The 21,583-nt window shown below is 35.6% G+C and overlaps 3 protein-coding genes across 3 annotated transcripts in view; 2 read left to right on the top strand and 1 right to left on the bottom strand.

Moving 5' to 3' along the window:
- The window catches only part of LOC148271676 (uncharacterized), a 70,338-nt gene extending 60,949 nt beyond the window's left edge, over positions 1 to 9,389 (top strand). Inside the window, exon 5 of the mRNA XM_088241072.1 lies at positions 9,270 to 9,389. The gene's annotated coding sequence lies outside the window, so the exon portion shown is untranslated. The remainder of the gene's footprint in view (positions 1 to 9,269) is intronic.
- LOC148271675 (uncharacterized) lies at positions 4,750 to 11,393 on the bottom strand. Its single transcript, XM_088241071.1, has 4 exons — positions 11,107 to 11,393; positions 10,365 to 10,564; positions 9,268 to 9,562; positions 4,750 to 8,147 (listed from the first exon to the last, which is right to left on the bottom strand). The coding sequence occupies exons 1-4, from the start codon at positions 11,215 to 11,217 to the stop codon at positions 6,879 to 6,881; spliced, it is 1,875 nt and encodes a 624-aa protein (XP_088097197.1). The 5' UTR covers positions 11,218 to 11,393; the 3' UTR covers positions 4,750 to 6,878.
- A 1,505-nt stretch (positions 11,394 to 12,898) lies between these two features.
- On the top strand, positions 12,899 to 20,965 carry LOC148271674 (thioredoxin-related transmembrane protein 2 homolog). The gene is made up of 4 exons (XM_088241069.1): positions 12,899 to 13,351; positions 15,323 to 15,520; positions 16,471 to 16,605; positions 19,399 to 20,965. Exons 1-4 carry the CDS (start codon positions 12,993 to 12,995, stop codon positions 19,511 to 19,513), a joined length of 807 nt encoding a protein of 268 aa, XP_088097195.1. The 5' UTR covers positions 12,899 to 12,992; the 3' UTR covers positions 19,514 to 20,965.
- The last annotated feature ends 618 nt before the right edge of the window (positions 20,966 to 21,583 follow it).

The raw sequence follows: 21,583 nt of genomic DNA, 5'->3' as shown, positions 1-21,583 counted from the left end.
AAGAAGTGAAAAACTACATTTATAATTCTTCTTTATGTAACACTGATTAAAAACATCGTTAATTTTTTTTTGTAGTTTATATATGTTATGCTTAAAATGTTATTAATTTAAATTAAATAAACTATTGTAAGACGTCACTCCCCATTATGTACACATTTTTTTATTAACATAAACGGCAAATCTGCCTTTTTCAAAAATTTATAATACTAACATATTTGGCTTAATATATATATATATATATATATATATTAACAACATAAATTTACTTACACCCAATATTTATAAAAAAAAAATCAAACCTAAAAATTTTGAAAGGTTTATATTTAAAAAATTAACCTAAAAATTTTACAGCATATTCAGTAGAAAGTTTAAATAATAAAACATTCTAAAATAATACAACAAGAAAATCATAAGTCCTGTTTCATACAGCTGGGCAAAGTGAACAAAAGCTGTATATATTATGAAATGCATGAATAAATAAATATAATTACCATTCACCATTTTTGAAAAAGTTCAAAAAGTTTGTTCTATAGGAACAATACCCTACACTAAATATATCCGATACGTGGGAATAACTATTGCCGAGTTCACGAAGTCTGTTTAATACGGCATTACAAGTATACACTGTCCGTGAATTGTTGCTACAAAACGGTGGCACCTGTCTAGTCATTCTTCCAGGCACCCTGAAGTTAATAAGAGATATTGTTTATTTCTTTTACGTAATGGTAAACGTTAATGTAAATATATGTATTTAAATAATGTAAAAGTTGTATTTAGTTGTAATATTGTATTTTTATTTGTTATCTGAATAAAAGAAAAGAAAAGTAGGTACCTAGGTACATGTTTATGATGAAATTCCGAAACAAAAAAATATTTATATTCAAATATTGCATTTAAGTGGGTTACTAGGTAATGGTTAATGGTTGAATTCTGAAACAAAAAATAATTAATTTTCAAATATAGAATTTAATTTGATTATGTCAAACTCGGCTCTTCTTACCAACAGGGGTGCACTTTATTCATGAATGCGATTTTGAAAAATGAATTGAATGTCAGTTAATATTATTTTAGTATTACCAAAAATCCAATATGAAGACATAAGTGGGAATAAATTATAAGGAATGTAAAAAAAATCTGATTGGATCCATAAAAAGCAAACGTCGATTGTAAACATTCAAAAACAAACTTTTTTAAACACAAAAAAACAACATCCTTTAATTTTTTTTGTATATGCATTCTCGTCGAATGCAACCCTGGTAAGTCGATGAAAAAAAGATTTATGCTTCTAACTTTTCTTTTACGGACTCGATTGAAAATTTTAATATCTACGAACACGCGCAGCGCAAAGATCTACATTTCGCTGAAAACCGCACGCAAATCGGTTAAGCCGTTTAGAAGGAGTTCAGTGACATCACACGTACATATATAAATATCGTTCTCAGTCATTCCATTCCTAGTAAACAAACTTCCCAGATGCACAAATTCCCCTACCTGTTTCAATATAACCCATAGAATTAGGAATAGTCCAGAAACTGCATACGCACATCAAACAGAAGGCGACTCAACTACTCATAAATGAGTAAGTTTACGTTTTGACCCATTAGTTTCTTTGTAGACGTCGCTCAGTACGCAACTCGTGATTCGAATTTAACCATGCCGTGTTGTGTCCTTTTAAAGTGTAGAAATTAAAGAAACAGGATGGGATCACATTGCATGTGTAATTAGGAAATGAATGAGTAAGTAGCAAATGCATTATTTAAAAGTTTAATTATTTTTCCATCTGTCAGATAGTCGAAGAAAATAAAATGGACATTTTGTTAGTGTTGCCAGGGTAGTAAATTTTTTTACCCTAATTTGCTCATGTGATGAAAATTGGACCTCGGATTAAACAACTCTGTGGTGGACATTTGACCGACATTATCTTTAAAACATGAAATATTATTTAACATGATATAAAAATATCCGTTTTATGTAAAATAAAATTTGTTTTATTTTTTAAGTTCAAAGTTTATCAATTCAATTACTCTTATTAAATGACCCTTTACTTATCTACTCAGTTGTGTCAATCAATATTTCCGCGTGCACAATAAAATTTTAGAGAAATTAACAGATTGCTTTTTTTTTTTTTTACCTTACATTTGTGTTATGATTATATTTTTTCCCATCGTGCAACATTACGCGGCGACGCCACGAATGCGCGCGGCGAAAGTAGGGCATAGTGGGGGGATTTTTGGACACAGTCCGATGTATTCAAATATGATTCTACCCTCCTTCTCGACTATTCTTAATTCTACCCCATTCGCAGTGATTTCACATTTAGTCATACTTTCATTTCTTTCAAAAACCATCACATTCGATTTATCGACATTCATCAGCAAATCGCTTCCCTCGCATACATCGTAGACCTTTGTTACCAAGAGTTGCAGTTCCTCTTTGTCAGCAAGAAGCCCGTCATCATCAGCATACAAAAGACAATTGACAGTTAGATCACCCATTTTTGCTCCCATTCTTAAGCCTTGCTGTTATCGATTGTACAATAGGATAATATCACATACCGTCAAACATGACAATTTTGCCCACTGCCGAAATCTTTAACAAAATAAAGTTTTAAAGTAAGAAAAGTTACTGGTATCATAAAAATTACATTTGGTCAGTATATTTTGATAGTTCCATGGCAAAACTAAATATTTAGTTTACCGCCAGCTTCAGTTGATCACTTGAAATTTGAATTTGAACTTGAAAGTCTCTTTTTGTATATCTACAAATATTGTCAAAACTTTTGTTGTTGCGGAGTTTGTGTTGAAAGGAGGCAAGTAAGTTTTATATATTTCATTGCATACACAATAAAGACGCTATAGAACGTATTTCTGCATATCTATTTGAACAAACACAATAGATATTTAAGTGGGCAAAATTGTCTTAGATTTCTTAGCTAGTGTTTTGACAATTTTGCCCACGTCCAGGGTTGTCGCTACATACTACATTAAAAAAAACATTATCCAAGAAAGAAGAAAATATAAAAGAAAATGAAGTAAATGGCATAAACATGATTTTAAACGAGGTAACGGGATGTTTTGTTCAAACTAGCCCATAAATCAGATTTTTTGCCAAAGATTTAAAAATCTGATGGGGGTTTCAACTCAAATACACGCTGAAAATGACAAGCCAGTTATTCTGTTTTTTTAAAACTTTTTATACCACACAGCAATTGGTAAACAATCCATCCGATTTTTCTCTGCCTTTAGGATCAAAAGATACCCGCACCTTATAGAAGAGAACATTGAAAAAATGTCATAGCGACACGGAAACAACAGACTTTGATGCCTACTCAGTTGATGAGTCAACAGATTTCGAGACGTTCATCATAAGTCATTACGACGAATATGAACAACGTGCCTCCGAATCTTCGGCAGAGGAAAACGAAAAAACAGTGTCTGTTCCGCTTGAAATTAATAACGGTGAAGAATTTGCTTTTGTTTCAGTAAAATTCAACACTGTTGACACGCAAAATGACAAATATTATGTCGGTTAAGTTATCAGCGCATAAACTACCACAATTTTAATATTGTTCAGTGTGGAACGGAAATGGGATGTTCGATCACTGATTTTGGTTTACCTTTATGAGTCCAATCGCCATTGTTGCAAAGTCCAAGAACAATGGCGCGTGATAACTACCTTTGACGACAGTGTGGATATCTGTTAAGGATATGCCATCTTTCACATATTCCTATTGTTTTGGAATATTTTCCATATTTACACCGGTGAAATTCAAATATGTGATTGCGCAGCAGGATTATACGTCGCAAAACGTAAATATTTTGACATTTATAATTAAAGTCCTTAAAATGTAACATGATTAGAATGACAGTTGTCAGAAAAAGTGACGACATAACTTTGTAGTAACGTCAAAGGAGTTATTTATATTGACACACGAAAAATCATTTGTATCTGGCGTGTTATTTTTGTTTTTTTTAATACAATGCTTGAAACATAAATCAACATTAATGTATAAAATCAGCTTTAAAACTAAAATAAACCTAATTATTAACGACGGTCTTACAAAGTTACATCTTTTTGCAAAAACGTTAAAGATGGACAAATTGATCGAATATCAAAATAGTTCATTTGATGTTGTTCATGAAAAAAGTATAAATGTCTCATTTTTTGGTGAATAATTATGTTAAACACAATATAATAGGCTTGTTTTTTCGTTTTTTATATCAATTTTCGGAAACAGAGTTTCGTGATTGCATGAAATAACTGATAAAATCGATTTGATCAGTAATTTCCCATCACTAATGAAATTAGTTTGACAGCTGTCATTCTAATCAAGCTATATTTTAAGGACTATAGGTGTTCACGGATGTTGCATTGCGATCGCGAAGACAATAAACCACCATGATGAGAAATTGTTATCACGTCGCTTATTAGCACGTCGGTAGTTATTTGTGATTGAACTGCTGGGCCTATGAAATATTCTGGTGTGAAAACACCCTTTCAAATAAATATTTCACAACAACCATGTCGGGAATCGAACCCGAGACCTCGTGCATGGTAGGCAAACGCGCTGACCATTACACCCCGAGGCCGACCAAAATGGTAAATAAATAAATTTGTAAAACGTGACAGAAATTGTGCCTAAGACTTTTGCATGGTAGGCAAATTCGTAAACTATTACATCAAGTGGACATAACCGGAAACCAAAAACACAAAAAAAAAACGATGGACACATTGAGAAAAATAAACACATTTATTTGACTAGATATTTTATTAAGTTAGAAATTTGTACATAAAATTGAATCAAGAATAATGATTTAGCAACAAGCAAGTTCAGTGCCTAGGGAAATTGGATACAAAAAAATTTCTTACACGCGGTAAAAATTAGACCATTTAATGTACGGCCGAGTTTTTCCAAAATGTATGAAAAAAATTAATCAAAATTAACCATTTCGAACTACGTCACAAATTCCCGCTTATCAACCAACCAACTACAGCGTTGGATAGATTTCCGGTTTCCGGGAAGCCAACTCGCCAATCAGGACCGATGACAGCTAGTGACGTCACGGGCGGAGTAATTTCAAAATTACGTAAGCTCAAAAAATCATAGCAATGATAATGCTAAAATAAAAATATTTGGCTTAGTTTGATAGTCTATTAACAAATAAAAAAATACTATTGAAAATTCCAACACATTGGATGTGAAAAAATCATTATAGAAAAATTCTGAGCTCAATATTCGATCTATGTCTACAGGTTTCGAGACGTACTGATAAATCGTCGGATTGTTTGATGATTTCATAATCTGATTTCGTAATTTTATTTAATTCAAAAACATGTGTTAAAATTATTTTAAGTTTAAATTTAAATGAAAACGAAAATAAAATTTGGAATTTCCATAAAATACTGACAATATTTTTTCCCCTAAATGTTAGCAAATTTTATTTCTATGGTATATTTTTTTCTATGGCACCGCTAAAAGCAGCCGTCATATAGATCGCGACAAAACTGCTTCACACTTTTATGACAATTTTTTAAACCATCTTTTTTTAAAACGTAGTATAGTCCAGAAACCGCGTACGCATCAAACTGGAGCCGACTAAACTACCCATAAATGAGTAGTTTTACGTTTTGGCCATTAGTTACTCTGTAGACGTCGCTTAGTACGCAACTGCCGATTTAAATTCAATTGCGCCGCGTTGTGTTGTTTTAAAGTATAGAAATGCTGCTGGGATCAACAAGATTCAGGATGGGATCACATTTCATGTGTAAGTAGCAAATGTATGTGTAAGTAGCAAATGCATCACCCGAAAATGTTATTATTTTTCCACCTGTCAGATTGTCAAAGAGAACAAAATGGACATTTTGTAAGTGTCGAAATACTGCGGGGAGTAAAAGGGAAAAGGGTAGGATCACATTTCACGACTATAAGTAGCGAAATCACATTTTTTCTTATTGAAGAATTCGATTATTTTCTGTCAGATTGTTAAATAAAACAAGGTGGACATTTTGTTAGTATTTTTTACCCGGCTTTCTATTAATATGCCTTCGTATAATATCAAACGGTATTTATTTACTCAATTACTAAATGATTTTTTACGTTTTCCTAGTAAAAGTAACTGTTTATTTCTTATCCTCCAGTCAGTAAAATATTTATTGTGGTGGTAAAACATAACATAACCCAAAATTATCTTATTTTTGTGTTGTGATAATATATTGTTCGCGGTCTGGCAACATTCCGCGGCCGCTTTACGCATGCGCGCAGACGGGATGCAAGACTTTTGGACACAGCGCGATGTGTGCAAACTTGGTTGTACGCGCCTTCTGGTGTATTATAATTCTATGACTTTTTGTTCCTAAACGTTTGTCAACTGCGTGTCATGATTTGTAACGTGTCAATATTACATTTTTGTTCAAATGAAACCCTAAAGAAAGACACTTAAACAAAATGGTGAATTACACTGCACCTGCTTTGTATTTAGTTCGAGACGATAATTGACACTTTATTTGTTGTTTACCTGCTTTTATTCTTCATCCGCGTGGCACCGTTTTTGCAACATAATTTTGACTTTTTGACACATCGAAAGAGTTTAGAAATTTTTTGAACGTAATACCAGGGTAGGGAAAAATATGAGAATGTATGAAGAAAAATGGGACCTGAAAATTGAGGTACGTAAAAATGTTTTACTGTATATTTATATTAACGTTTACGAAACCGGTAGACATAAAAAAGTCAATAAATAAATGTGTGTCGCAGTATTATAGTAACTGTATTCATCATCCGCTCGGACACGGGATAAAATTCTAACAGGGTCAACATCCGTGTTTAGGCTACGATGATTTGCACATAAATAAAATATTGCTTAAAAATACTAATTGATCTATTCTTCGTTGCCAGAATCAGAGGATTGTTCGCCTTGGGCGTCGAATGTCTCTTCAGCGCCCAAAGCACCATTTGCAGCATTGCGAAATAGAGAAGCCACAGCCAATCCAGCTCCCAGACTAAACTTGTTCAAATCGTTTTCCTCTGCATCAGAGCGACCTCTGTACTGCTGTGAACAAACCTCCATAAAATCATTCAGCTCACATTCTTTCTTAACACGTAAACTTCCCTTCCGCGATGGCGGATGATTTTTCTTCCGACTGACGCGTTCTTTTCGCACGTCTTTCAGCAGTCTATTCTCGCTGTCGTCTTCGCTATCGGTTCCCGAAGAACCGTGCTTGAAACACGTGTCTTTAAAGCGATCGAAATCCACCGACGCATCCTTCGAAACGAGTAAATTATCACCGGAGGCGTCAACTTTACAACCTGTATCGCAGGCTATCAACGATTCTTCTGCGTTTGCGTCATCTTTGTCACACGATTTCAAATGTTCATTTTCGTCACAATTTCGTCGCATTTGCCTCGGGAAATATGGAAGATTTCCTTCCAGCTCGGGCATCGTTTTTATTAATGCCACCGTTTCCCGCGCGCGCATAGCGTCTTCGCGCTCGATCAGACGATGACGCAACTCGCCGAGAACGTTGCGCGCGGCGCTGATCTCTTTCTCGCCCGGCCCGTTGGGAACGTCGCCGACGATCGTATCGGAAATGTCGTGTTTTTTCTCGTAGAAGAACACCTGATCTTCTATTTCAACGGGAGTATCTTCGGACACGACTCGAATGCTTCGCAAGTCTTGCGGAGTTTGACTTACTGGGCTGTCGATTTTAGGTTTGATTTGAGAAACTACGCCATCTACAAACGTTATGCAATCACGTAAACAACATTTTATGGCGATGAGATCTTTTTCTAAGGCATTTGCATCTAGCTGACTATTCTTGTCGTATGTTACGAGGTTTCTTTCAACATTTTTGCTTTGTTGCAAGGCAATTTGTATAATTTCTGAGATGTCTCTACTCGCCTCCTGTAGGGAGGATGGCTTCCAGAGCATGGGCTGTCCGTGGCGCTTGTAGGACACTTGTCCGTGCGGTTCCGGGTCGAAGGTCTTCGCCGCGTTCCGGTAGACGGTCAAGAGGATCGGCATGAGGGTTGCGTGTAGCCAGCGCAGACGTCTAGGGAGGTCCCGAGGGGGTAGACTGGGAGGGATGTGCGCCAGGGCAGCTCTGCGTAAAAAGCTGGACTGCACGACCAGATATAGATGGTGTATTCGCTAGAACAAAAAAAACTTAATATTAAAAATTGCCAATGAAAGAATAAAAGGTATTTTTTAATTCTATAATATTGTCACTTAACTAACAACAATATGCGAGTCATATTTGTTCTTTTTATAGGACAATGAACAAACAGCTTATTTAATTTAATTGAAGAGTTAGTGCTTGGTCATAGAGGCAAGCACACTAAACAAAAAAACTTATCTCAGTTTTTTTTTAAATATAAAAAATTAAATAGCTTTCTTATGATTTAGCCAAATATTTTCATTTTGGAGATCATTTGCAACGAGTTTTAAATAACCCACTATTAAAAATGGAAACCAAGTTGAGGCAGAGTGGGGTTCGAACCTCGGACCTCTGATCCGTGAGTCCGTAACACTAGCCACGGGGCCACAACCTGATTTTAAATTTAGTTTCATAATAAAGATAGATTGCGTAGATTTATATGTGGTACTATTAAGCGTGTTGTCCTGATGTTTATTAAATGGATGTTTATGTAAGATTTTTTATTTGTCTTCTTCTTTTCCACATCCGCTCCTAAGTGGAGCATGTGGCCATCACCAGTTGCCTCCAGGAGACCCTATCGCCAGCCAGCATTTTCACCTCTTCCCAAGTCAATCCAGCGCTCCTTAATTCCGCCGAATAAAGTCGTGAGCCTGCAGGTTTAAAGAAGAGGCAACTTGGGTTTAGGTTCTCCTGAGGCATGCGCAGCACGTGTCCGAACCAGGTCCACCGCCGCATCCTCAAGACGCTTGTTATAGGAGGCTTCTGCGTCCGTTCTCGGACTTCAATGTTAGTTATAAAATCGTATTTGTAGTATTCTTTAATAATGTCCATGCTTCCACTTTCCATTATGTTGTATTCCAACTCAACACGGGGCCCTTGGCCTCATAGAGTTAGGGATACGTTATTATTTTTTTGTAATATGTGTCTTTACATGAATGGATAAATAAGTTAAAAAAAATAAAGATAATAGTCTGGAAACTGATCACTGATTTTTCCAAATCAGTTTACTATAAAATCTGTACAGAGGCTTCATATAACTAATGGCTGCTGAGCCATCGTGCAGGCTCGCATGTTGCGTGCGAGACGCAGGCATAAAAAAATATTTTGACTTACAGAGCTGTCATCGCTGCGGAGTGCGCAGTCGACTTCGGGGCTGCTCTCCCAGGGGGCGGAGACGGGCTCCAGCCAGGGGAAGGCGTCCAGCAGCGCGACGCTCGCGCGGCACAGCGCCATGCTGAGCGCGCGCTGAGCGGACACGTGCGTCTCGGGAACGCGCGGCATGTGCGTGGCGCGCGTTATGCGCGCGGCGCTGCGGAGGCACGCGCGCAAGGCGGGCGGCGCGCGCGCGCGCGTCGCGAGCGGAAGAGATGCGGCGAGGAGGAGGGACAGCATTCCTTTTCGAGTTGTTCTAAAAAAAATAATACACCGTTCTTATTAATTGCGTGAATATGGCAGTAATCTTTTGATGACTTGTACGGGATAGGACGTCGGAGTAAAGTAATATTTTTAGTTACCAATGTTAATTATTCTTATGCCGACATAGAGTCCGTGATAAATATTTCTAGTCTACAAAATCGTAGAACTAATATTGACTCCATATATATGTTCGGCATACTAAATGGTATAATCGATGTTCAATCATTACTGGGACAAGTAAAATTTCATATTCCGACTCGTAGGTTAAGAAACACTGAAGTACTGTTCATCAATCAGCATAGAACAAACTTTGGCCTTAATTCTCCAATGACCGTCTTAGTCGTATTGTTAACTCAAGACAAAATCTGGACTTTTTTGGTTTAAGTTTACAGCGATTTAAACGAGCACTAAATAAATAGTCCAGATCTTGTCTCGATGTCCCTTATATTTGTCAATGCTTTTTTTCTTTTTTTTAAAAAAATGTTTTTAACTATTCTTTTATTGTAATATTAAAACCCTATAAATTGTATAAATGGACAATGTCCGTATATCGATTTTCCTAGGCACTGAACTGTCTCATTGTCAACATACTGGAGCTCATATAATCAAATTCTTACACAAATTTCTCAATGAAATCAATTTTTTACAAAATATTTGTTTTTAATTTGACTATATTTTGTATTTATGTACTGTAATCCGCTGTTTTGACTCACCTGGTTTTTAGGGTCGCAGATTACTTAGAAAGTTCTGTCCATTTGTTTTTTATTAATATGAATGAAAATGATAATATTTACACTGGGACAAATGTGGCACAGAGCATCATGGCCGCCGCGGCAAACAAGGCCTCCCCAGCTCCGTACCTCTGCAGGTAGTGGAATGGCTTCACCCTGTTTCTGGTAGAGTCTTCGGCCAGCAAAGCCCGCTCCACGATCAAAGCGTCCTCACGAAAAAGTAGGCCGGTCTGCAAGACGCTGAGGACATGTTCTCTGCAATGCTGGAAAAAAGTTATCAATGAAAAATTACATGTATCCAGGTCGTTACATGGAGTGGTAGGATAGGCTCTTAAAATCTCCGTGGTAAATAAAATTGAGGCATTTGAAATGCGGTTGTACAGGAGAATGCTGCGTAACTCATGGGTTGATCAAATTTCACACAAAAGGGTACTTGCAATCGACGCCTTACAGGGAGGGAGGTGGCGGCTTCGTCTCCCCGGGCTGGTATTCTGAACGTAATTGTGCGCGAAAAGATAGCTCTTTTAGCGTGTATTTAGTAGGTAAATATGTGTTAAAAATGTGTTTTCTACGCGCACTTTTGCTTAGAAGTAGTGGATGTTGCACAGTATGTAAAATCGTCACAATCCAGCCAATGACAGGTCATAAGCCCTGTAGATGCCTAGACTTCTATCCCCCTTCTCTAAAATGTTCTTTATCACTGTTTTAATATGTTAATAATATGTGAAAATAATCCAATAAAATATGTATTTTGTAAACGATAATTGTGCCCTGAAACGAAATTAATAGATTTCCGATTACTCACTCTGTTCGTCCCCCACAAAGGATAATACCAGAGACTTCTGTAACGAGGAATCGTGACGACAACATCGTCTATTTCCGAAGAATTCGCGGGATCTAGAGCGTTTAGTTCCATTTTAGTATACCAATAAAACTGCTATTTCATATTTGTTAAGGTTTTCAAAACACCATCATCGTCATTCGCATAATTACACCATAAAATACTACGGATTTGTAGCTGTCAAGAGCTAAATTTTAGGTTATATCAGACTGTCAGAAGTCAGAAATTCAATTACAAATGTTGCCAGAAATATTGTTTTTTTTTCTTTCACACAGAGCTGGATAATCTACGTGCTTAGTGTTTTGAAAAAAATTGATTCCTTTTGCTTTTTTTTTTCTTTTGCGCAATTACAATAAAAACATTAGTAAAAAATTGACTTTAAGCTACGGAGTATTATCACGAAAACGACAAATCGGATGTGTGGTTTCACTTTGAGAGGAATGTTAAAATGACAGCTGACCCAGCAACCTTTGGTGGCAACTGTCATCAAGTGGTGACGCCTGAAGTTGTCTCTCTTGCTCCCGAATATGCTAGTAGTGTCAGATCGTCAGATGTGAGACGTGAAGAGTGTCCGAGACAATCGTACATTCGATACTCTTTTTTTTCATACGCCGTGACATGTGACCCATTGGTAAACGATAAAATGCGTTTTCTTTGCTAATAAGTATTCACGTTCAAATGAAAAACTATACTAACCGATGCGCAAATGCATAACGGAGGAATGTTGAAAATTTTAACACAGTATTTTTTATATTTTTATAGATATTAAAGTTATTAGATTTGAATTCAGCTGTGGTCCCGTGGATAGAGTTTCGGACTCACGGCTCAAAAGTCCGTGGTTCGAATCCTACTCTACCCCAACTTGATTACCATTTCCTAATAGTGAGTTAATTACAATTTGGTGAAAATGGCCCTCAAAATGAAATATTTAGGTAAATCATACAAAAGCAAATATTTCTTTTTAAAAAAAGATTCTTTATGCACTGGCTAGAGATTACCTAGAAGGGAGGGTTAAGTTGCAAATAATATGTTGTAGATAGCGCAATATTACATAGATTAACTATAGTATGCGCATATAATTTATTTTTTTCCACATCCGCTCCAGTGGAGCATGTGGATATCATTAGACGCCAATTTACCAACATGTATTATGCATAAAAACAACAAAAAAATACAACATTGGCTATGCAATATTGTTCTGTCCAAGGTCTCAATCATTTTTCACGTGTAAACAGCAATTTTGTAGGATAGGACACTGTTCCGAGACATTGTCACGGAGGTAGACGGGCAGACTATCTACACGAAACAATGATTACTCTCACCACCAATCGCGGCTGCATTGTCGTCTTATGAACACACGAGACATTGCGACAATATAGAGACTTGCTTGACGTAAACGTGTCTCTCTGCACATTTTTTCCGTAGTAAATAAGAGGTAGAAAACTATCGTTTGTATAATGATAAGTTTATAACCAAATGTAGTTTGTCCTTTAACAATTCCAATTCATTTTGGTATGAAATAATTAAATTTTTCGTGAACTCGCGCGCAATGAACGCCGTCGTGTATTTATTTTCATATCGCTCATGTGCAAACTGCATTCGAATTTTCGTATTGTCCCAGCGTTCTGTCTTGTGTGGTCGAAGCTTTTCACGGAGCTGGGACAAGGGACAATGCAATATTCATTGTCCATTGTATTGTCCATGTGTAAACCGCCCTTTATAGTTTTATTTTCGATTAATAGCAACACCGCTCGCTGACACAGTTTCCTACTTTTCCTTGAATTTGACAGATCAATTTTCCTGCCGATTAACCACTTGTCTAATTAGAATCGTGAGACAAAAGCCCCGAGATGACGTTCAAGAAGGACTTGATGCTTCTCGCGAAGCCGTACTACTGGTTCAACATCCTGCTCAGCGTCTCCTACATCGCCGCCAAGCGGATCCCCGCCTTCTGTTCCTTCGTGTTCCAGCAGGCCGACTGCGAGCTGAACGGCAGAGAGACAGAAATACTGTTCTTCCTCGTGATCGTGGTGATGATCCGCACGAGGAAAGCGGGGAGTGTGACGATGATCAACTACCTGACGTCCGCCTTCATTTATACAAAGATCGCGAACCTCATTTTGTGGTTCTATTCGGACGCGAGGCTCGGCCTGGTTTTCGGAGTAATATTTGTGCTGTGTGGACTTCTTTTACCGGAGCCTACGTACAGGTAACTACCGATTTCTCCTTTTTAGCCACTGAGGTATAATTAATAGAGATAACTCTTCATATAACGCGAATTTGAAATTTGAAACAGTAAAAAGAACTATAGTCCTTAAAATATAGCTTGATTAGAATGACAGTTGTCAGCAAAAGTGACGACATAACTTCTAAGGAACGTCTAAGGAGTGATTTATATTGACACACGAAAAATCATTCCTATCTGGGGTGCTATTCTGAACCACTCTCGTGGCACGTATTTTGTATGTAAACACACGAAATAATACGGCCACGAAATCGTTAGGAATACCAGCCCTGGCATGTTAATAATTTTTTTTTAATACGATACTTGACATATATTTTTTTTTAAAAGAAATATTTGCGTTCTTATGACTCACCTAAATATTTAATTTTGAGGGCCATTTTCAACGAGTTGTAAATAACTCACTATTAGAAAATGAAATCAACTTGAGGTAGAGTGGGATTCGAACCACAGACTTTTGGTCTGTGAGTCCGAGACACTAGCCTCAGGACCACAACCCATTTAAATCATATAAATCAACATAATTATACAAAATCAGCTTTAAAACAAAAAAAAACGAAAATAAACCTAATTATTTACGATGTTTTCACAAGGTTACGTCATTTTGAAAAAATGTTAGAGATGGGACAAATCGATCAATGTAAATCGATCGAATAAAAAATTATTCATTTGTTGTTAATGAAAAAAGTATTTAATGTCTTATTTTATATTAAATTATTTATTTATTTATTTGACGGACTTATGCAGTCCATTCTAACAATGGTAAATACAATTTCTTATAATTAATACAGGCACTAATAAAATAAAATACAATGAAATAAAATTAAAGCTAGGACAACAAAAATAAAAATTACTACCTCAAGACAAGATCTGGTCTATCTTAGTGAATTTTTAAATCCATAAAGACTTACACTAAAAAAGTCCAGATCTTGTCTCGAGTTTACAATACGACACAATCGGGACATTGGTGCATGCGAGCCATAGTTTGCGATGTGTTGATCGAGGAACATCACATTATTATATCGGAACATTGAATGCCACCTGTTCCAGTAACGACGGTACATCAATTAAGCCATTCAGCAAATTAAACATAAATATGGAGTCAATGTCATTTCTAGGTTTTTGTAGACTTGAGATTTTGAACATTGAGTCCATTTCTCCTTAAGTATAGTCTCCCCTCTTGAGGTCAATCATCCATGCTACTTTTCTTAGCAAACAATTGTCTTAAACACACTATAATAGGCTTGTTTTGCGTTTTTATATCAATTTTCGGAAACAGAGTCTCATGTTTGCATAAAAAAACTGATAAAATTGATTTGATCGGTACATGATTAGTGATCAGTAATTGCCCATCACTATTGACATTAGTTTGGCGGCTGTCATTTTAATCAAGCTATATTTTAAGGACTACAGGTACCCGCTTACCAATGAAAAGTTACACCATCTTTTTTTACGTTTATCCATATGGTTTTTACACGCTTTCATGGCACAATTGGACATTTTGGTTTCAAATTAAATATCAAGCTCATATTGAAATCCGGCTGGCGGTTAAAGAATGTGCCTGTATACTCAAATCTAGAAATAGCAAAGCATTGCCGGGTTCAGCTAGTACATATAAAATAAATCAGTCTCTTCAGAGTTAGTGACCTTTTTGGCAGAGAAGCTTTTGGAGCAGTGTAGTCATTTCCCATCACTAGTGACATTAGTTTGGCAGCTGTTATTTTAATCAAGCTATATTTTAAGGACTATAATTTGTTATGCCGCTTATGCGAGGTTTTACATTCGATGTATCGAATCTAGACACTGTCCGGTTGTTATTACAATGAAATACTTGATGATTTCTCGTGTTTCTGGTTTAAGCATAAAGATTTTGTTTGTAATAAAATTATTTTCCAACTACTACTTAAATAAATCAATGCGATGCACTCCTCGCTACAGCGGGCCGGAGAACGTCGTCTACCTGCGCGGGTCGGACAATCTGCGTGAGGAGATGTCGCGCAACGCGGGCAGCCTGTGGCTCGTGGCCTTCTACACGGCGTGGCATCCGGCCTGCGTGACCTTCGCGCCGCTGTTCGCCCAGCTGTCGGCCGACTATTGCCTGCCCAACTTGCGCTTCGCCAAAATGGACGTCGGCAGGTGACTAACAAATTTATTCTATGGAATCTTAAAACCTCAATAATCTAAACATATTCGAACGGAGATCGAGAACATTTTGGCGAAGGAAATATGGAAGCCTAGGCATTTACAAAGCTTGTGACTCACTGTGTAACATTCATTCTGCCTATGTTTAAAAATGAACAATATATCTCGACAAAGATGCTACTTATGTGCAGATAGAGAAATGCCCATTATAAGTCTTAAGAACTTGTCAGGAGAGATAATACTATCCATAACGAATAGTGATACTTTTATGTGTCCGTACAGATGAATACAGTTCTAAGTTTAAAATAGAATTGTAAACTTTATTTATTATTTATTTATTTATTTAAGGACTTTGATAAGTGTTTCTGATGGCGACTCTCGGGTAATAATCCTTTGGGATTAAGTCCGCCTCGTAGCATAGTAGTCGATGCGTTCGCCTGCCATGCATTATTTATTAATTTTTTTCATTGTAATAAATGATTAATAATAATAAAAAATGTGACCTCACTGGAGTTACCCGTGCCGAGGACACTTAACAATATACTTTTTGTATATTTTTACTTGTGAGAATATACAAAGAAGACTTGATATACAGAGATAATTAACAAAATGTTCAGACAATTTTAAACACTGCGTATTTATGTTTATATTTAATTTATGTACATCTATATTATTTATATTACAAAATGCACAATGAAAGAACAAAAACATAACATAAACTTCAGGCACATTAGTGGAGCAGTTGATCCAATATTGGTTTGGGCAAATGAGACAATCCATTTTACTTCTACCTAGCTCCATTATCCATTTTTTTATAGCCTTTTTGAACATTTTCTCGTTACTAATTGTTTTAATGTACAGTGTTACATTATGCATCCGCTGATCTCACACGTAATTGACGATAATTTTATGGCTCGGCGTAAAAAAGACTCGTCTGTTCCCAGGTACCCAGAAGCGGCGGCCAAGTACGGGATCTTGGACAGCGCACTGAGCCGCCAGCTGCCCACGCTCATCCTCTTCCGGGACGGGAAGGAATCCATTAGAAGGCCAGAAGCAGATTCCAGAAATCGTCTTCAGAAGTTTGTGTTTTTTTATTCAGAATATTCTATTATAAAGGCTGTAGTCTGATAAAATGTAAGGAATTCACACAATTTTGCCATTTAAAAAGTTGTTCTTTAAAAATCCCGCCATTAAAAAATGTAAGAAAATAAGGTTATCAAGATTTTGTTGGATTTAAAAAAAATTCTTCATTAAATTATGCCTTTCATTAAAAAAAATACAGGGAGATATTTTTATTATACTCGTAATATGTGAAATATTTTTTATACAAAATTTATTTAAGAGTCTTCCTCATTAGGGAAACCTAGTCTAAGGAAGACTGTACAGTGTTCATAAATGATTTTTTTTACATATTTCACAAGTCATTTATTTATTATATATATGGCCTAAGTCAATTACAACAGTTATATGAAGTCACTACATGAAATGTTATGTATTTACAAGTAATTCAAATAGATCAAGTCGAAGAAGGAATTGCGTGATAGAAATACCACATTGTAAAACGAGGCTAGCTCAGAGACATGCATATTTTATAGGCCCAAAAATTATTTATTTACTTTTTACTGATAATATTTCGTTGATCCCAAACTTTCAAAATTTTCCTTCTTTTAAAAAACACGCTCTATCCTGGATTCAAACTAAAGATATGAACTCTTTTTTTCTGATATATTTTGTTGCCCTTTAATAATAAATAATATTTTTATGTTTTTTTTATATTTTTTATTTCCTTTTTTAATTACTATAAAAAAAATACCATATTATCTTTTACAGAATATTTTTTTTTCTTTCTTATATTACACAAAAATATTATAACTGTCCATTATTTATTATAGGAACAACAATTCATTAATATTTTCCTTTGTGGGATTTTTGTTTACTATTTTTACTATTAATATGTATTTCATTAATATGCTTAATTTTTTTAATACTCTGTTTTATCACTTTTGTTTATTGTAAAAAAAAATAATAAATACAAAAAACTTCAGGGTGCCACAAGGGTGCCACTTCAGGGTTTTGTAGCAACAATTCACGGACAGAGTATACTTGTAATGCCGTATTAAACAGACTTCGTGAACTCGGCAATAGTTATTCCCACGTATCGGATATATTTAGTGTAGGGTATTGTTCCCATAGAACAAACTTTTTGAACTTTTTCAATTTTTTTATTTTAGAATGTTTTATTATTTAAACTTTCTACTGAATATGCTGTAAAATTTTTAGGTTAATTTTTAAAATATAAACCTTGTAAAATTTTTAGGTTTGAATAAACATTTCTTGTCTACCCACGAACAGGCCATGCCTTTGTGGGATTTTTTGTTTATTATTTTTACTGTTAATATGTATTTCATTGCTATGTAATTTTCCTCTATTTTTTTAATACTCTGTTTTACCTCTTATGTATATTGTTAAAAAAACATAAAAATTGTGTGACGAATTGACTAATTGACTAATCTACACATTCTGGACATTGAGGCATAAAATTTTCTCTTAGAAGATTTGACAAATAGCAGATTTTGACTTCTGGTGACACGGCTGGGAACATGCAACAGAGTTGCGACATCACTTATAGCATTAAGTATTTTGAAAATGCATACAACGTTCATCTCTGTTTTACGATTTCTCCAATGAAGACAGATTGAGAGATTGCTCTATTCAACATAAAAATAATTACCCCTTTGCAATCCGAGCGGCCATGCCACTTTTCTTATAAAACGGTGTTGGACAGCCTCGATATGGTCAATACGAGTCCTAAGTCCTAATTAAGTGAGGTCAAAAGAACCCAACAAAATATAAACACTCGTTCAGCAACACAAATTAACTGTATTGTCCCATTTGTATCAACTGCATTTGGTAAAAAGCAATGTAATGTAATTGCTCCAAAAATATTTAATGATTTATTGCCAAATATAAAAGACTCAAAATGTAAAACTAATTTTAAAATAAACATAACTGCACGTATAAATAGTGTAGCGAGAGATTTTTTTAGAAAAATATATGTAGATCAAAAAACGTAGTACTTTATACATGGTGTTCCTTAAACCCTGTCACACCCGAAACCACGATGATCAGTATGAGAAAGAAGACATATTGGCAGCGAGGGGGGCGCGGCCGTACGGTTCAGACTCCCCCCTCCCCCCTCCTCATTTCTCCCCTGCAGAAGTAAGCAACCATTTGTTTTTTTTCTATATTTTATTTAAGATTTTAGTCGTTCTAGAAAAAATATTTTAATGTGCCAATATGTCTTCTTTCTAATACTAATCATCATGGTTTCGGATGTGACAAGGTTTAAAGAACACCCTGTATAATTGGTGCACATATAATTTATATTTTTATGTATTTCATTACTTTATATTTGTTTTTTATTATATATTATTTATGTTTAAGTAACATGTATTCTCGGCACATATATATACTTTATATTTGAATAATAAAGATTTTTAATTTCTTACATTTGATTAGCTAGGCATTTATAATTAAATAGTTTAAGTTTTTTTTTGTTATTGTTATATTAGTATAGAACTACTTATGTTCTAAAAGATAAAAAATCTCCATCTTAGAAAAGGCTGAGCCATGTTAGATGGAGACTATCCTAAACAGAGAACACTCCGTTATCATTTTCCATTCATTAGTTTTATATAGATTCCCCGTTATTAAATATGTATACTAATTTTATGCAATAAATTTATAAAATAAAATAAATAAATAGTATGGAGACCAAATTGGAGAAGCGTATTCTAGACGGGGCCGAGTTCCCGAACCAAAAAGACGATGCAGCTCTTGATGTATTTAATAACGAAACATTTTCTTTACAGGTATTTCTTCTCCGAGGACAACATTAAGGCGACCTTTGACCTGGTCGGTCTACACAAAGACTGCAAAGAAAAATTGAAGAACAAGCCGAAAGTTGGGAAAAGCAAAGATGAATAGATTATTTTATTAACTCTCGAGTTGTATGACCCAATTGCACAGTTCGGACAATGGTTTAAGAATCAGAAACTCAGCACAAAACCGTGTCGCTAATGTAGCAATTTTTTTGTGTGTTCCATATTATGAAGGGTACGCCGTAAAAACAAGCCCATTAACAAATAATGAATTTTGCAAGAGAGCAAAAAAAAACATGTGCGCCTCGTGGCGTAGTCGTCAGCGCGCTTGCCTACCACGCAAGAGGCCTCGAGTTCTATTCCCGGCATGATTGACATGATTTTTTTTTGTTTTTTTTATTTTTCAAAAATGATCCCGCCGCGATCGCTGTACCACTGTAGTGCCCTGTGCGCCATTTGATGCAGAAAGGGAATGATGAAAAAAAAAAATTAAACCTTGTTTGTGGGATTCTCAGTTCATGCATTTCACGAGGTAATCTTCAAAAATGATTTTAATATTTTAATAATGGAAAGGAATAACCCGCTAAGCCTTTATATTGAGGCTTGTCAGCAGGTGGGATAGAGGGATATGGAAGGAGGTAATGAAAAATACACCACATAACCCAGACCAATTGAGAAAAAATCCTTCTTGGAATTTTTTCTTGCAGCTGGCGGGAATCAAACCCGCGACGCCAGTTTCACAGTTGGCCGTCTAACCGACTGCGCCACGGCGCCTGTCAAAAAATCATATCCAAAAATGAGTTTTTAAAATATTTATTTTGAATATTTTTGTACATTAATTTTTGAGCGTCGCTTTTGCTTCAAATGTATCAATATTACTTCTGTTTGCACGCAAATGTAATGTTTTTAAATTTTGAATTTGGTCGACAAAATCCAATAGCTCTGTGCTGGTTTGGACACGCAGAGCGAATGGACAGCGAAATAACAGCTGAGAATATTTACAATGCGAATGTCGATGGATGTAGACATAGAGGAAGACCGAGAAAGACGTGGCGTGATCGAATCCAACAAATACTTGGAGATGGACATGTCAAAAGTCGGAACAATCGGCGCGCGTGCATGAGAAGATGTATCAATGTAGAGGAATCGAGATTTGTATGCAAAGATAGAGCGGTGTGGCGTTCTATCCTCTCTGCCTACCCTTACGCGGAAACGGCGTGATGTTTTATTGTTGTTGAATTTGGTCAATTTTAGCAAAAGTTTACACGACCATTTTTGAAGATTACCTCCCGATTTGATTAAAATAGATTTTCAATTAATGTAATATATATTTTGACATGCAATCACAGAAAGAACACACAACAATGTCTGCTTTATATTTTTAAAAGCTTCTTTTTTGAACTGACAAAAATGAGGCGGTTGGAGAAATTGTCGCATTTGACTGTTTTTTTTACCAGCTGTTCATAAAACCGAGCCACATTTTATTAGTTTTAAATATTCCTTTTGATTGAGCTCATTAAGGAGAAAAAAAAAACAATAATATCTCAAAAAAATAAAATGCAATGAGTTTGTTTTAGCCGTGTACCCTTCACACGTGTTTTTTGAAGCATTTTTTCATCACGCAGCAGCATTTTTCTGCGTATGTTTCTAGGCATTTGCAGGGCTTATGACCTGTCATTGGCTGGTTTGAGTGGCCACTTTGCACACTGTGTAACAGTCACATTTCCGCCTATGCTTAAACATCTCTGTTGCAATAAAATTAGACCCAAATAACTCCCCAGAGAGGAAATCTAGCCTGTCTGCAAACATTTCGACATACTCAAAACATTGTCGGTTTATTTTTTTCTTAACTCTTTCATCTGTTGACTTATGAAATTAAGGACCTTTATTGATTTAACATATTACAACAGAGATGAAGTACATTTTAAAGAAGGCAATATAGAAGTCTAGATATGTCATTGGCTGGTTTAAGTGGCCACTTTGCACACTGTGTAACATTCACCATTCTGCCCATATTTGAACATCTACATTACTTCAATTCTTTCATCTGTTGATGTTTGCGAAGTTAAAGAGCTGAAACCTTTATTTATGCGAGTGAGATTCATCTAATTGAATTATTTCACCTACATACTAGGCAACACCTGAAATTTTTATTTTTTCAATTTCTATTAATGAA

Source organism: Micrasema longulum, unplaced genomic scaffold (genome assembly GCF_059751315.1).
Source record: "Micrasema longulum isolate JH-2025_06_02 unplaced genomic scaffold, ASM5975131v1 h1tg002739l, whole genome shotgun sequence".
NCBI classification, from domain to species: domain Eukaryota; kingdom Metazoa; phylum Arthropoda; class Insecta; order Trichoptera; family Brachycentridae; genus Micrasema; species Micrasema longulum.
Note: the sequence above shows the minus strand (reverse complement) of the source record. Positions and strands in the feature narration are given on the sequence as shown.

What these genes read in the sequence shown, in the direction of transcription:
- LOC148271674 (XM_088241069.1), top strand. Translation starts at nt 12,993, where the DNA reads ATGACGTTCAAGAAGGACTTGATGCTTCTCGCGAAGCCGTACTACTGG. An exon ending in TTACCGGAGCCTACGTACAG is followed by an intron (nt 13,352 to 15,322) that starts GTAACTACCGAT and finishes TCCTCGCTACAG; the next exon opens with CGGGCCGGAGAACGTCGTCT. An exon ending in TCCAGAAATCGTCTTCAGAA is followed by an intron (nt 16,606 to 19,398) that starts GTTTGTGTTTTT and finishes TTTTCTTTACAG; the next exon opens with GTATTTCTTCTCCGAGGACA.
- LOC148271675 (XM_088241071.1), bottom strand. Translation starts at nt 11,217, where the DNA reads ATGGAACTAAACGCTCTAGATCCCGCGAATTCTTCGGAAATAGACGAT. An exon ending in CTTTGTGGGGGACGAACAGA is followed by an intron (nt 10,565 to 11,106) that starts GTGAGTAATCGG and finishes ACTTTTTTCCAG; the next exon opens with CATTGCAGAGAACATGTCCT. An exon ending in TCCGCAGCGATGACAGCTCT is followed by an intron (nt 8,148 to 9,267) that starts GTAAGTCAAAAT and finishes TTTTTGTTCTAG; the next exon opens with CGAATACACCATCTATATCT.